The sequence below is a fragment of the Mustela putorius genome, unplaced genomic scaffold, assembly GCF_011764305.1.
Source record: "Mustela putorius furo isolate JIRA1106 unplaced genomic scaffold, ASM1176430v1.1 tig00000596_pilon_pilon_pilon, whole genome shotgun sequence".
NCBI lineage: Eukaryota > Metazoa > Chordata > Mammalia > Carnivora > Mustelidae > Mustela > Mustela putorius.
This window is the reverse complement of record NW_025421428.1, coordinates 14575511-14589327: the sequence shown is the minus strand read 5'-3', so window position 1 is coordinate 14589327 and position 13817 is coordinate 14575511. Positions and strand designations below refer to the sequence as shown.

Below are 13817 nucleotides of genomic sequence, written 5' to 3'. Positions count from 1 at the left end.
CAGTGAGGCGACGGGGCTTTCCTCGCAGCCCAGCCGTCACGATCTCCGTCCACGTGCTGTCTCCTCTGGAACGTGAGCCATGCGGCGGGCACCGCCCTGGGAATGCGCCACACGCCCAGTCCCCGAGGCCAGAACACACTGGCTCTCTCGGGGGCTCCCCGAAACGGAGCGGAACGCACCGCATTTCTTTTTGAGACGTACACAACCCACCTGCCCTCCTGGCCTGGCTGGACCCTACTCGTCCAGGGCTCAGGTCATGCACCTTCTCCAGGAAGCCTGCCAGGGGCACGTGCCCTTCCCCACCCTGGCCTGGCTCACTCTCTGTTTTCCCTCCTGGGCTGCAAGCCCTCCCCAGACCGTGAGCAACCTGGGGGCAGAGACTCGCCCTTGAGTTCCTGTCACCATGCCCAGAGGCCGGCTAAAGGAAGGATCTCCTGAGATTATGGTAATAGATGAAAAACATTGGTAAGTGCCTGGCCAGGAAGCTGTGGGCAGTGCAGACAGAGAGGGCGGGGGGCCTCGGGGCTAACTCGGGCCGGCTAGGGGCACGCATGGGGTGCTGAGATGTCCGGGCAGCAAGAGGGGCCTGAGCCATTTGGCCCCAAGCTGGAGGGTAGGGTAACCGGGCGCCGTCCTACAAGGACAGGGGAGCCCCAAGATGGTGCACAGGAAAGGCCGCTCCTGCCTCTCTGGGGCACAGAACCCAGAGGAAAGCAGAGCAGGTCTTCCTGGCCTGGGTGCAGGGACTCAGCGGTGCCCAGGCCAAGCAGGGGCCGCAGGGGGCACTCTGGGGACAAGACTCCCGGCCAGCAAGCCCAGAGCAGGGCATTAGGAAGTGACAGTCCCATTCTCAAGGGCTTTCTCCGGCGTCACCGGCTCCCCACAAACAGGTCCTGAGATCCGGGGGCCCAGGGAGGGCTCGGGGTGTCCCCAGAGGTGAGTCTCCCCGTCTGCATCCTTGCGGACTCCAGCTTCCGGAACAGCCAGGCGCGGCCAGGACCCACGGGTGCCTGCCTTCCCCCAGATGAGCCTTGGCCCCTCCCCGCCTCCACGCTCTGCCGGCCTCCCCACGGGAGGCAGAGGGCGCCCCGCTGTTTCTGGGCATCCGTGGAGGCCGCGCCCGACACACAAGGGCGAATCGAGGCCCATGCTGCCTGCTCGCGCATACACGCGTCCGCAGAACTAGCCGGCGTGGAGGCAGGGGCCCGGCCAGCGACCCTGTCCCTCCCCACCAGGGCCGGGAGGGCACCGTGCTGCCGCCCAGCACCAGCTCTGCCCGCAGTGACCGCACACTTCACGGTCAGACCCTGCGGAGGAAAACCGAATACCAACCAGCAATCCGGGCCGTCGGGGACTCCTGGGAGGGTACTCGACTGACTGGGAGAAGCACGCATGCGCGGGGACAGGCCAGAGAGCAGCAGAGACACAGAAGGACCTGAGGCCTCCAGGGCTGGACCCCGCCCTCCCGGGGAAAGCGGCTCTGCACGCTCTGCACGCGTGTTCCTGGGCTACAGCCAGAGCGGCCCTGACCAGAGCAGAGGCCGGCTTCTTCAAGATGGGACCTGCATCTGCGTCACGTCCACCAGGACGGGCCCAGAGAGCTAGAATAAGACGCAGGAAAATCCACAGGAGAAGCTGGTTTCCCCTGGGGTGTCCCTCTGCCTCCAAGCTCGGTATCCAGCCTGACATGGGACAGAGGCGGGAGGCAGCTCCCCAGGCCGCTGGTGGAAAGCGGGTGTTCTGTGTGAGGTGCGGGTTGCAGGGCCCCAAGGGGTGCCCGGCTGTCTCTGTCCGGGACCCCAGCTTGCCCGACCCGCCCTCACGGGCCCCAGTCCCCGGCTCGCTGGGCCCAGCCCGCGCCGAGGGGGTGTCCGCGGCGTCCTTCTGTGTGCGGCTGCTCTTTCCGAGGCGAGCGCGGCAGGGGTGGAGGGAGAGCAGGGCAGGAAGCAGGCGAGAGGCCCGCCGTCCGCACAGAGACGGGAGAAGTCTCCACGGACATGGCTAGGCGAGGGCGGACCTCCAGAGGGTCTGTGAGAAGCCGGAGCGGCTTAGAGTCAAGGACACGGAGCGTGGGCAGTGCTGGCAGCCAGGAGGGGCCTGGAGGCTGGAGAGCGAGGGACCTCGGGAGAGGCGGGACCGGGCAAGGCTGGCAGGAAGCCGCAGTTCTGGGAGTCCTTGGGGGCCTGGCCTCTGTGGAACCCCCTCGAGGAGGCCAGGGTGCCCACACGGATGGCAGCTGGCCAGGTGGGAAGTCACGGAGCTCCCACAGCACAGCTTCTAGGTGACAAAGGGGTTCCCTCCCAGGGCACAGACATCCCCCTCACAGGGGGACAACCAGATCTGACGACATGAGGGCAAGGAACAGAGTCCGGTGCCTGTGACACGTCCACCTCGACCTTTGGCCCTTCCACTCACTAGAAAGAGGGCACAGGGCCCAGATCAAACCCCTGGGATGGTCAGAGCAACGTGCCCGAGCCAGCGGGTCAGCCTCGGGCCTGGCATGGAGGAGCGCAGACCGGCTGTCCCCGGCCAACAACAGGACATCCCCTTCAGTTCCTTCGAGAGATGCCTGCATCTTCCCGATTCTGGGACGGATTATTGACAGCGGCTCCCCAGGAGTTACAGCGGCGGCCAACCGAGGCCCATGGCCAGGCGGCCATCAGGACGGCCCCCTCACCCCGCAGCTGCAGGGGAGTGGCCTCCGTGGCCCCCATCCTGGGAAGAGCTCGGTTTCGTGGTCTGGAACCTGTGTCCTCTGACCTGGCCACTAGGACCGAGCAGGAGAGAGCCCTCCGGCTCCCAGGGTCTGGTTCCCGCTCCTGGCCACACCCTGGGCACCCAGCTCCTGTCCTAGGCCGGACTGGAAATCTGTCCCCCGGCTCCCAACCCCCGGCTCCCAGGCCGGACGAGCTCTCCTCGGGGGGGACGGCGGGCGTGGGCGCCAAGGGGGAGTCTGGCCGTCGCGGGCCGTGGAGTGGCCGGCCGAGGGGCGGGAGCAGGTGCGGCGCACGGCGGCCACGGGTGCCATGCAGAGCCGGGAGCCAGGCCGAGCAGCAAGCGAGCAACGTCCCGGCGGCCACTTACCAGGGACCCTCGCTTGTACTGACTATACCAGGTGGAAGGCCGCTCTTTGGGCCAGCGGGCCATTTTACTCTGCAAGACAGGAACGGGCGCGTGTGAAGGGTACTGCGGGAAGCCAGAGGCGGCCTTACCAGTTTACCGCGCTTGAATTCACTGAACCAGGAACCCGGGTTTTCTTTGGGCCAAGAAGTGATCCTGGCCTAAACACAGAGCGGGCGGGGGAGGGAGAGAAACAGAGGGACAGAGTTATTCTCCCGCCGCCTCGAGGAGCTTCCCCCACCTGCAAACACGCCTTCTCCCGCCCGACCTCGCCCCCCACGGCAGAGGGGGTTCCTACGGGGTCGGGGTGCTCGCCCTGGGCCGGACCACACGGAGGCCTGGGGGAGGCCGGCCGCCTGCGTCCCGCACGCCTGTGCACACCCGGCCTCTCGTGCGGGGCCCGCGGCTCCGGAACTGTGGGCGGGGAACGCGTTCCCAGGTGCCGAAGGCACTGGGGACAAGCGGGGCCAGCATGCAGGGACCAGCCAAGGGACCCTCGTGGGCCGACCGCAGCCGGCCCCTCGTGGAGTCTCATCTAATGCGCGAGTCCTGCGTGGCTGTGTGGTGGGCAGGGCCTCCCGAGGTCCCAGCAGGACCCTGATCGTCACCTGGACAGGTGGCCTCGGCCCAGAAGCGGGGGCTCCCACTAGGGGGTCGCTGGGCACGGGGCCGGCGCAGTTCCCGAGGACGGGCCTAGCGCCGAGCAGGCTCGGGCCCGTGAGGGCACACATGACCCCCCTCTAGGAGGAGGGCCTGCCGCGGCCTCCAGCAGCAGAAACAGGGAGCTCCTTGCTACAAAGCCAGGAAGCACAGGGGACGGGCCCACAGTCCCTCTGCTCCGCCGGGTCCTGGTCATGCCCTGGGGAGGCGGGAGCCTGGCTCCCCGTTCAGTCCCCCAGGGCTCCCCTCTGAGCTGCTGGCGTGCGGGGAGGGAGAGAGGCCCAGCCGTCCTCCTGCGTGCGCTTTCGGGCACGCCCGCCTCTGCGCTCGGTAACACGTCCCCTTTGGGGACCGGGCACAGGTGCGGGCGGCCGACAGAGGGTCCCTCCCTTCAGGGGGCTGAGCCCGAGGAAGAGCACGGAGCGGTGGGGGTCGCTCAGCCCCCAGCCTGCTGTCCGCCCACCGACACGACCTGCTTGGGCTCCTGGGGCGCCCACTAATCCTCTAGCAGCAAGGCCTCGTGTTGGCGATAGCGGTCATAAGAAAAGATGAGAAACGATGCCTTTTCCACCCAAATATCCTCCCGGGCCTCTGCCAAGTGGGAGGCTCCCGAGGCCTGTGTTTTCCCTCTGAGCATCAGGCTGTGTGCTGCGGGCGTCCGGGTGACGAGCGGCTTCCGGTCGGGGAGCACGCCCAGAACACGGCAGTCCCCACTTTGTGTCTGTCACAGCGGAGCCCCTGCCCCATGGCCGGGCCTTCTGTCCAGGGGTGCTGGAGCTCCCCACAGGGACAGTGAGATGTAGGGGTGAGGGAAAGGCACCCCTGCAGACCACAGGAGGCCCGACTCTTCCTGCACCCGAGCCACGACTTGTCTGGACATCCGGCCGCCTCGGGGCGTCGTGGGGGTCTGCAGAGGCCCCACACAGAGGCCACTACGTCACGGTCATCCTGCAGTTGGGGACCTTGTCTGCCTCAGCTGTCCTCCGCCCAAGGGGAAAGCAGCCCCTGTCCCCCCGCACACACACACCAGCCCCACGCGTGTCCCCCGCCACATTCACTCCCATCTGCACACACACGAACTCGCCCACGGAAGGAACCATTAGCCGCTGTTCCCCCGACTCTGCATCAGAACCTCGCTGACCAACATCCCACACAGAGCAGAGTTGGGACACACGTGCTGCCCTCGGGAGAGACCGGAGGGGTGCCCAGACGTCGGCAGACCCCAAGGAACAAGGCAAACACCAGCTTCTCAAAGACACATCGGGGGACGGCGGACTTGCCTCCGAGGCGCCCGCAAGGATCCCGGCTGGTCTGGGGGCAGACCTGCGGGGCCGGGTCAGGAAGGAGCGGAGCGCCTGCGGTTGAAATCTCCACGTGGGGCTGGCCGACCCCTCCCCGGCCACCGTGCCAGGCTGCGCCCACCCCGCCCCACAGCTCAGGTCTCCTTCTGGGGGAGAAACTGTGGCTTTGAACCCGGCCCCGCTGAAAGGGGAAGACACCAGGGAGGCCGGCACTCACCCCCTCGGACTTCTTGTCTGGGAAGACGCACGTGGCTCCTCCGGCTGTGAAGTTGCAGTAGACTTTGAAGGAATCCCTGGAGCACCCCTGGTTCGGGTCCACCCAGTACTCTCCTGGACGGTGGACAGAGATCGTGAGCGGCCCGCGTGGACGCAGAGGCAGCCGCAGCCCGTCCGCCCAGCGGAGAACGCAGTCGGCCGGGCACACAGGCCGCCAGCACAGGCCTCCCCCGGGGCTCGTCGGACGCACGTGGCTTTCCGTGCCGCGTCCCGAGCCACGACAGACCCATCCCCGAGGGCCCAGCTGGACGGTGGGGACCACAGCTCCCCTGCAGCAGTGAGCAGGGGAGGGTGAGCCGCTGCCTCGGTGGGTCGGTGTCGGACACCCACGGCCCTCCGGGCTGATCGAGGACGGGGAGCGTGGATGGCCCTGCAGCCAGAGGAGAGCTGCTCACACGTCCCGGGGGGCAAAGCCGGCCAAGGACGCTGTACTTCAGAGGTGGGCTGCGTGTGGCTTAGGGCCGTGAGGACAGGAGTGGCTTTGGTCGGGGGCTAGTCTGGTTTCCAGAGCACCGGCCCAAGCACACCCCGACACGGACATCAGTTCCGGGTCTGACGCGGACCCTGCTGTGCCCGTGGAGCGCACAATGCCCTCTCGCTTCCTCTGAGAGGCAGGGCTTTGGCCCCTTTCCACGGAAGGGTGACACGAGGCTCAGGGTCACGCGTGGGACAGTGGCTAAGACTGGACCAGAACGGGGCTCTGTGCCCCCACAAAGCCTTGCCCTCTTTCCCTGGCCTCCCAGGACCCGGTCACGTCCCGCGACGCCTCCGTCGGCGTCCGGGGGAGATGCCCAGGCAGCCCGCGGCACAGACTGGGACATGGAGGTGGTGACCTTCCCACGGCGCAGGCCGCCCCGTGCCCGCCCCCCGCGGGCCCTGCAGGCTCCTACCGTCCGGGAAGTCGGGGTGGCACAGCTGCAGGTCCTTGCAGGTGCGGGCGGGGTTCTGCTGCGTGCCCAGCGGCCGCTTCATCTGCTCGATCTCCAGCTTCAGGGAGTTGAGCGAGCCGAAGATCTCCTCCATGCCGTCCGCGTAGTCTGCGTAGTTCTCGCCCGCACCGTCGTCCAGCAGCTGGCTGGCGTCGATGTTCCGCCGGGTCCTCGAGGCCTGGATCGGCAGCGGCTGGATGACCTCGCCGGGGGGGCCCTGCGTGGGCACAGGACCGGGTGGGTCCCGATGGGAGCAGCGCCAGGGCTGCCGGGGCCCCACGTCCCGGCTGCAGACGCCTGTCACCCCCGCGTGCTTCTCCCCTTCTTTCCTGCCCCCGAGCACCGCACGCCCAGCCCTGCCGCCAGGCCTCCCTGGACACGCACCGCCCTGCTCCCGGCCGTGGCCTGGGGTTCAAGCCTCAGCTGGGCTCAAAGCGACCCACCCTTCCCTGGCCCCACAGCCCAGCCTGGGGCCACACACAGTGGGGCCACACGGACGCCTGCCGGGGTGGGAGCCCCAGCCGAGGGCTGAGATGGGAATCGAGAGGCTGCTGGGCCGAGCACGGGGCCCCGTGGAGGGCGTCCTACAGTCGGGCTCATCATGGCCCCTACCCATGCCCTGGGGACCTCATTGGGGGCTGCGCACTGTCACCGGTACGCACACACCCAGTGCCTCCCTCCCTCAGGGCCCGGACTCCCTCCACCACGATCTAGAAAGCGAACAGCACACACAGACGCTCCCACCACGGACTCAGCCTCGGGGGAGCCCCCTCCCGACTTTCCTGTCTTCAAAGGTTACTCACCGGTGGGCCGGGGGGACCTGGGTGGCCCGCCTCACCCTTCGGGCCTGTGGGACCCTGGGAAAAAGAAAAGACCAACTGTCATCTCCGAGGCCTGCTGTGACTTAAACCCCCTTGGTGCTCCAGGATGTCCGTGGTGGGGACTGGCACGGGGACCGGCGCAGAGACCACGAGGGGCCGAGTCGAGCGTGCCAGGGAGCAGAATGGCAGGGACCGCGTCCTCAGTCCCAGACGGAAGAGCCTGACACCCTGAGATGGGAACTTGGGGGCACTTTCCTGCTAACGTGGGAAGCAAGAACCCGTAGGCCGCGGTCTGTAGCAACTCTGGTGGGGGACACGCTCGCCATGGTCGGGGCTGGAGGAGAAGCCCGTGGGGACAGTGCTGCCACCAGTCAAGGGTGAAGAGGGCCCAGAGCGGTTCTCATCGAGGGGAACATACCCATCCCCAGGGCAGAAGGGGCCCGTCTGGGGCACACACCACTTACCGAGGATCCCTTAGCACCTTTTGGCCCAGGAGGACCCTGTAGAGAGTGGGGGACAACATAAGCTCATGCTCGGGCATCCCCCCGGCCCACTATCCTGCTCAGGCCTGACCGGCTCTTCACCCCCAGCCCGCCCCCGAATCCCTCTCCCAGGAGCCCGTGCTTGCACTAGCTTGACGCGGGGGAGGGTGGGGTGCTCGGCCACATGGAGAGGACAGTCCTGTCCGAGCCCGATCACCCTGCTCCCACGCGCCCCCCACCACGCAGCCGGGAAACCGTGGCTCAGGCAGCCAGAGTCGGAGCAACCGCAGGGAGAGCGCTGGACTGCGGGACTGCCTGGGACCTCGGGGACCCACGGCCGGGCCCAGGAGGGGCAAGTGGGGGCTCACAGCCCTGTAGGATGGCTCTGGCCTGCCAGGGGCCCCAGCAGTGTGGGGGGTGCCCTGCACCGGCTGGTCCCTGACCCCTCTCGTCTGGGCCAGGCAGTCCCACTCACGCCGATGGGGACAACTTCCTCGCCCTGCCCAAGGTGTCTGTGGTGCCACGTCATGTCTTCTGAAATGCCCGCCTCCCCTGCCTGAAACCGGTCAGGCCCAGAGAACCCCCTTCCCTGCTTCCGTCACTCGGGGCCCGGACATGGAGGGGACGGGCAAATCCACCCTGGGCCCCACGTCCACTCGGGGCTGGGCCCAACCCGGGGCTCCCGGCCATCCTATCATCGTCCTGCTGCACAGAGGCCCATGGCCCAGGCTCGCCTGCTTCCTGCTCTCCCCAGAATGGCACGGGACCACACACCCCTCCCAGATACACACCGGCAAGCCGGGAGGGCCCGGGGGACCGATCGGGCCGGAAGGTCCAGTGATGCCCTGAAAAGGAGCAGAAAACACAGTCACGCATCACACAAGGGTCAGTTACACGCCACACAAGGGTCACAGACACACTCTCCTGCCTCGAAGCCGCAGCTCTCCACACTCCAGGTCTGTCCGCTAGCAGACGCCCTCCGACGAGGGGCCGGCTGCCGTGGAGGGGAACTGCCTCTCCTCGCGGGGCCTGGTGGGGCCCGAATGCGCTCCAGGAGACTGACCATCCCCGCTGGCTGCCCGGGCCGGGCTGGGACGCCGGCGTCTTGGGGGACGTGGGGAGGGCGCTGCCTGTTACTATCCCTGTGAACGCTCCAACTGGAAATGCAGAAGCTCCACACCCAGGGGCTGGCGTGGTCCTGCCTTGTTTCCTGTCTGCGGTGTGGGTCTCCCCGACCCCAGTGCAGGACACACGGAGTGTCCCGGGTCCCCTGTCGGCGCTGCCTGCCCGCCGCTCCTGACGCTTCTCCCCACTTGGAGCTCGCGGCCTCCGATCAAACCCTCGGTCCATGCAGGCCAGGCCAGCGGGTGCGGCCAGTGACTTGCGCTGGTTTTCATACTCGGCACCATGGCTCTAAGGGCGCCCCAAGGTTCATTCCGCCTAGAACCCGACTCCGCACAGCCCCCCGCGAGGCTGAAGCAACAGCCGGGCAGAGGGAGGCCGAGAGCAGGTGCCCTTCCCCGCCCCTCCACCTTGGGGCCTGGGGCAGCTCATCGCCGTCAGAATCCAAGACAGTCTCCAGCCAGCACCTCCCGCCAGGAACGCTGCAGAGACGGCTTGCGGTGAGGGCACAGGGCGGTGCTTACCCTGGGGGCCGACACCCCGGGCATCTTCCAAATCCCCGAGGTCACGGGGCTGCCACGCCCTGGAGGGCACCGGCGCAGGGCACGGGCGACGCCACAGGGAGCGCGCCGGCGGACGGAGCAGGGCTCCCGAGGACACCCCCCGACAACCGTACGGGGCCCCACGCGCATCCCACTTCACTCCCCGCCTCCCCGGCCTGCCTCACGAGACCGGTCCCCTCGTAGTCAGGCGTGGCCCGACGGGGGCACCGACAAGGGCACGCGCACCTCGGGCAGCAGGGATCTCTGTGTGGAAGGAAGCCCTAGTGTGGGAGGCGCACAGACGCGGCAGGCCGGCCACGTGCCCCCGCCCGCCTCCCCGGCACACATCGCCCTTCCCCTGACCACGGAGTCCACGTCCAGTGGCTCACTGTGCAGTGAGGACGACTCTGGCTACGGTTTGCAGCGCTGTGGTTTTCGGGGAAGTCTGGGGCCACGTCTTCACATCCAGGGTCAGGGTGCGGGCCCTGCCCCCGTATCTGGCAAACACGGGCCAAGCCTCGCCAGCGAGCTGGACAGCCAGCTGCGTCAGAGACCTTTGCGAGGCCGTGAGGTGAACCAGCCTCCCCTCTGAGGCCCCGCGGGGCCCCACGGAGGAAGCCACGGGTGGCCAGTCCACGCTGGCGTCCCCTCCGCTGTTCCCATCAGAGGTGATGGACGTGAGGACGTCCTTCCAGCTCTAACTGGCCTCAGGTCCACTGGGCACCAGGTTATAAGCAGCTACTCCCCACCCGTGAGGGGCCGCACTGGGTGGGGGAGGGGCTACCGCCTCACGTACCTGTTCTCCCTTAGGGCCAGAGGAGCCCTGGGGGCCGGGGAGCCCGCGGTCACCCTTCTCGCCCTGTTCACCCGGAGGCCCGATGAGTCCAATCAAGCCTGGATGACCCTGTCGACGAACAAAGGCAGGAAGGGGCGCGCACTGGGGCTGCGTGTCTCCGCCAACCCCGTGGGCCGGCTGGACGGGGCAGCAAGTCCCTGCCACGGGAACCACGGAGACAGCGGCCCACCTCTCCCGGTGGGGGAGCGCGCCTAAGGGCAGGTCGAGGGGCGAGGCCGCAGGAATGACATGGACGGTCCGTGGTAAACGTCGCCCTTGAGAGACGGGGAGACGTGGGTCCAGGTACAGACCGACGTGAGGACACGTGTTTCCCCCAGTGGTTCTGTGCGTCGTGTACGCGTCCACGTGTGCACCTTGTTTTACAGGGCACGGAAACTCTGTGGACCTCCGTGAGAAAAAGCTGCTGAGTATTATAGATACTGTAACAATTTGCTGTTTTTTTAAAAAAACTTCCTACAGAGGCTGCCATGTGTTTGTTTTATATGAGCCTGCAGAAAGTTCTAGAAGGGTGTTTCCAGCTTTCCTTACTTCAGAGGCTGAGCGGTGACAGGCACCAGAGTGGACAGGGACAGACTCCTCCGTCCTTCAGGTGTCACTGTCTGGTCTGTGGACGTGCCTTACATGAGTCAGGAAACCCACGTGAGCAGAAGACAAGCCCCTGACCCGAGAAGGTGCGTGGGCTTGGCCCTGCTGCGGAGCCCTGGCCCTCACCCTGAGAGAAGTGTCCCAGGCCGCCGTGTCCAGAGTGGACGCGCTCCTCGGACCCTGGACACCCCTCCACCGGGAGCCGGGTACAGGCCTCCAGGGTCCCCGCCGAGGGCAGGGACGGAGCATCCCACGCGGCACAGGCTGGTTATGTTCTCAGACCCCCCAGGACCCGTCCCCAGCCTGTGGCGGGCACTGACCAGTTGGGTGACTGATAGTTAGAAACCCCGCGTGTCTGAGGGGCCCCGAGTCACAGCCTTGGAGGCACCTAAGTCCTGTGTTACCTTTTCCCCTTTGGGGCCAGAATCTCCTTTGAGGCCGGGGAGTCCTGGGGGACCCTGCAGGAGGAGACGGCGCGGTCAGAGCTGTGCTCCCCCACTCTGCCCTCCCCCACTGCTCCCCGGGAGCATGCTAGAGGTCGTCACTCACCATGGGGCCCGGGGGGCCGTCGGGGCCTGGGGAGCCTGGGAGACCTTGCTCACCCTGAAACACAAGGGGCCGTCAGCATGAGCCCCACAGGCTCTGTCCCCGCGTCCCTGTGCCCTGTGCCCACGCTGCACCCCTGCAACGGCCGCCCCTCTCCGGCGCCCATCCACTCACCACAGGGCCCGGGATCCCTCGCAGGCCGTCAGGCCCGGGCTTCCCGGGGGCCCCCTGGGGGCCGATGGGGCCAGTCTTCCCAGGAGGGCCTTCCAAGCCGGCTTCCCCCTGCAGGGTGCACAGACACAGAGAGACAGAGAGGCTTGAGGCTGTGGCCGCCCTGGCCCAGGACCCCGGTCCGAGGACCCCAGACTCCCCCAGATGGCCGAGGCTGCCCCAGGTTCTCCACACTCTGTGCAGGAGCCGTCCTGTCCACTCTCTGTCCCCTGGCTTCCTCAGCCAGAGGAGTTTCCCGGTCTCCCGCCATCCTGGCCCCCATGGCCGTTCCAGGTGGCCCTGCGCTCGCAGGGCCAGGGCCACCATTTCCTAGGCCTGTACGGGGCTGGATGGCTCCCACCACAGCCTCCGTTCCCAACAGGACAGTTCAAGGAGGGGCCAGGCCATGGGAGCCACAGGGAGCAGCCCCTCGAGGGCCCTGGACACCGGGCGACGGGCGAGGGGCTCAGCACAGATGCCCCGTCTTCTGTGCCGACCGCAGGGGCGGCCGCAGGTCAAGCACAGGGCCGAGCGCTCCAGCACCGGCCTCCCTTCCCTCAGGCTGGAGGGACCGACAGCCTGTGCGCCCAGGCCCCTCTCCGTGTGGAGTGAGAGCCTCTGGATGCCCGTTTGGCTGTCCTGGGCCCACACCTCTGCACTCCCCACCCCACTCAGCCGTCGCACAGGCGGGGACGCTTCTGGAGACTCTGTGGTCACAGCCAGGCAGAGAAGCACGTTACCTTGGCTCCTTTCTCTCCCTGTCTGCCTTCGGGGCCTGCGGGGCCTGGGGGGCCCTGGAACAAAGCAAAGGAACAGCGTGTGAGAAGCAGCTCGGGAAAGCCGGAGCGGTGAGCTCAGTGTCTGCGGGGAAATCGGCCTGGGCTCCAGGGGCACGCAGGTAGAGCAAGGAGGGCCAGGAGGTCGGGGAGGGGGCTGCCGGGCCCCGGCCAGCCAGGACAAGGCCATCGGAATGAATCCCAGGGACCCCACTTCTGGGAAAGACCTCTGAGTCTATCCGGAGGGGCCTCTGGCGGCTGCCACTGCTGGGCCCCTGTTCCCGGCCACATCCACGGGCCGGCTTCCTGCAACACTGGCCAAAGGCTCAGTATTTCCCGTGCAGAGAAACACCATGTCCCCCGCTCAGACTTTTAAGAAAGTTCTGACCCAAGGAGTGAGGTCTTTCTGGCCTTATGGGCACCCCTCCCCCACGCTGGGCATGACTGACAGTGTTTGGCCTCTCCCCGAAGCAGGGGTGAGGCACCTAGCGGGTGCGAGGGCTGAAGATGTGGCCGGGCTGCGGCACACACCCACCGGGACCCGCAAGAGCACGAGGGGCGGCGGGGGAGGCTCCTGCAAGATGCCGGCGGCCCAGGACAGTCGCAGGATCACTCACCCTTTTTCCTGGAGGCCCAGATGGTCCTGGTTCGCCAGTAGGGCCTGGAGATCCCTGGTGTCAGAGAGAGAACACAGAATTGGGAATCAGCGTTGGTCAGAGGCATGGCGGGTGTGGGCCGGTGTGAGGCTGACACACACGGAGTCCCCAGTGTCCTCTGTCCTCGGCCAGCCCCACGCCGCCTCTCTCTTCCCGTACAGCCGCTGCGAGAGGTCCCAGATGAAGTCAGGCTGTCCTTGGCCTCCGCCTGGACCTCTGGGCCCGTGCCGGGGCTGCAGCAGCGCGGGGAGCCCGGCTCCCATCTGTGGTGTGGCGGCATTTGATCTTAGTTCTTTTAGGAGATTTGTTTATCTGAGAGAGGGAGTGGGCGGGGCACGAGCGCACAGCAAGGGCACGGCCAGAGTGAGAGCGTCCTCAAGAGACCCTCCTACAGAGCAAGGAGCCTGATGCCTGGCTTGAACTCCTGACCCCGAGACCAGGCCCTAAGCCAAACCAGGAATCGGACACTTTACCAACTGAGTGTCCGGGCGCCCCAAGCGGCCGCATTGTAAGAGAGAACTTTCTCTTCGCACAGCGGTCACTCCGGATACTGGGGGCCGAGCTCCGGCCACAACTCCCTCACCCCGCACACATCCCCTTCTGCAGAGTGGACCACCAAGGCACAGGGAGGACCAGGGTCATCCCAAGTCACAGGCCAGGGGGCAGGGGGTCCCGACCTCCAAGCTGGTCTCCCCAAGCTCTCTTTGCTAGTTGTTCCTCTGAAACCAGTCACACCAGGCCGGGCCCACAGGGAGGACCCACCCAGCAGCCGTCTGCCTGGCTGGTGCAGGGCGGGGGTGAGGGAATCCGGGAGGGCGCCGGGCCATCCGTCCCCAAGGGTAGGACCACTGGGGCGGTTCCGGACCAGAGAGACCCGGCAGGAAGCAAGCTTTCAGAAACTCAGCGTCGGGTATGAGGGGTAAGATTGAGCATGA

General features: G+C 67.1%; 1 protein-coding gene across 2 annotated transcripts in view; it reads right to left on the bottom strand.

Moving 5' to 3' along the window:
* Nucleotides 1-13817, bottom strand: part of COL5A1 (collagen type V alpha 1 chain) — a 138263-nt gene that overhangs the window by 6420 nt on the left and 118026 nt on the right. Inside the window, exons 53-64 of one of the 2 annotated variants that reach the window (XM_045082847.1) lie at nucleotides 12844-12897; nucleotides 12191-12244; nucleotides 11415-11522; nucleotides 11244-11297; nucleotides 11099-11152; nucleotides 10050-10157; nucleotides 8381-8434; nucleotides 7572-7607; nucleotides 7090-7143; nucleotides 6248-6503; nucleotides 5299-5411; nucleotides 3213-3281 (exon numbers count right to left, since the gene is read on the bottom strand). In XM_045082847.1, coding sequence (XP_044938782.1) covers nucleotides 3213-3281; nucleotides 5299-5411; nucleotides 6248-6503; nucleotides 7090-7143; nucleotides 7572-7607; nucleotides 8381-8434; nucleotides 10050-10157; nucleotides 11099-11152; nucleotides 11244-11297; nucleotides 11415-11522; nucleotides 12191-12244; nucleotides 12844-12897 — 1014 coding nt within the window. Of the gene's footprint in view, nucleotides 1-3084; nucleotides 3154-3212; nucleotides 3282-5298; nucleotides 5412-6247; nucleotides 6504-7089; nucleotides 7144-7571; nucleotides 7608-8380; nucleotides 8435-10049; nucleotides 10158-11098; nucleotides 11153-11243; nucleotides 11298-11414; nucleotides 11523-12190; nucleotides 12245-12843; nucleotides 12898-13817 lie in introns of both variants that reach the window. The other variant, XM_045082848.1, reaches the window with a different exon arrangement.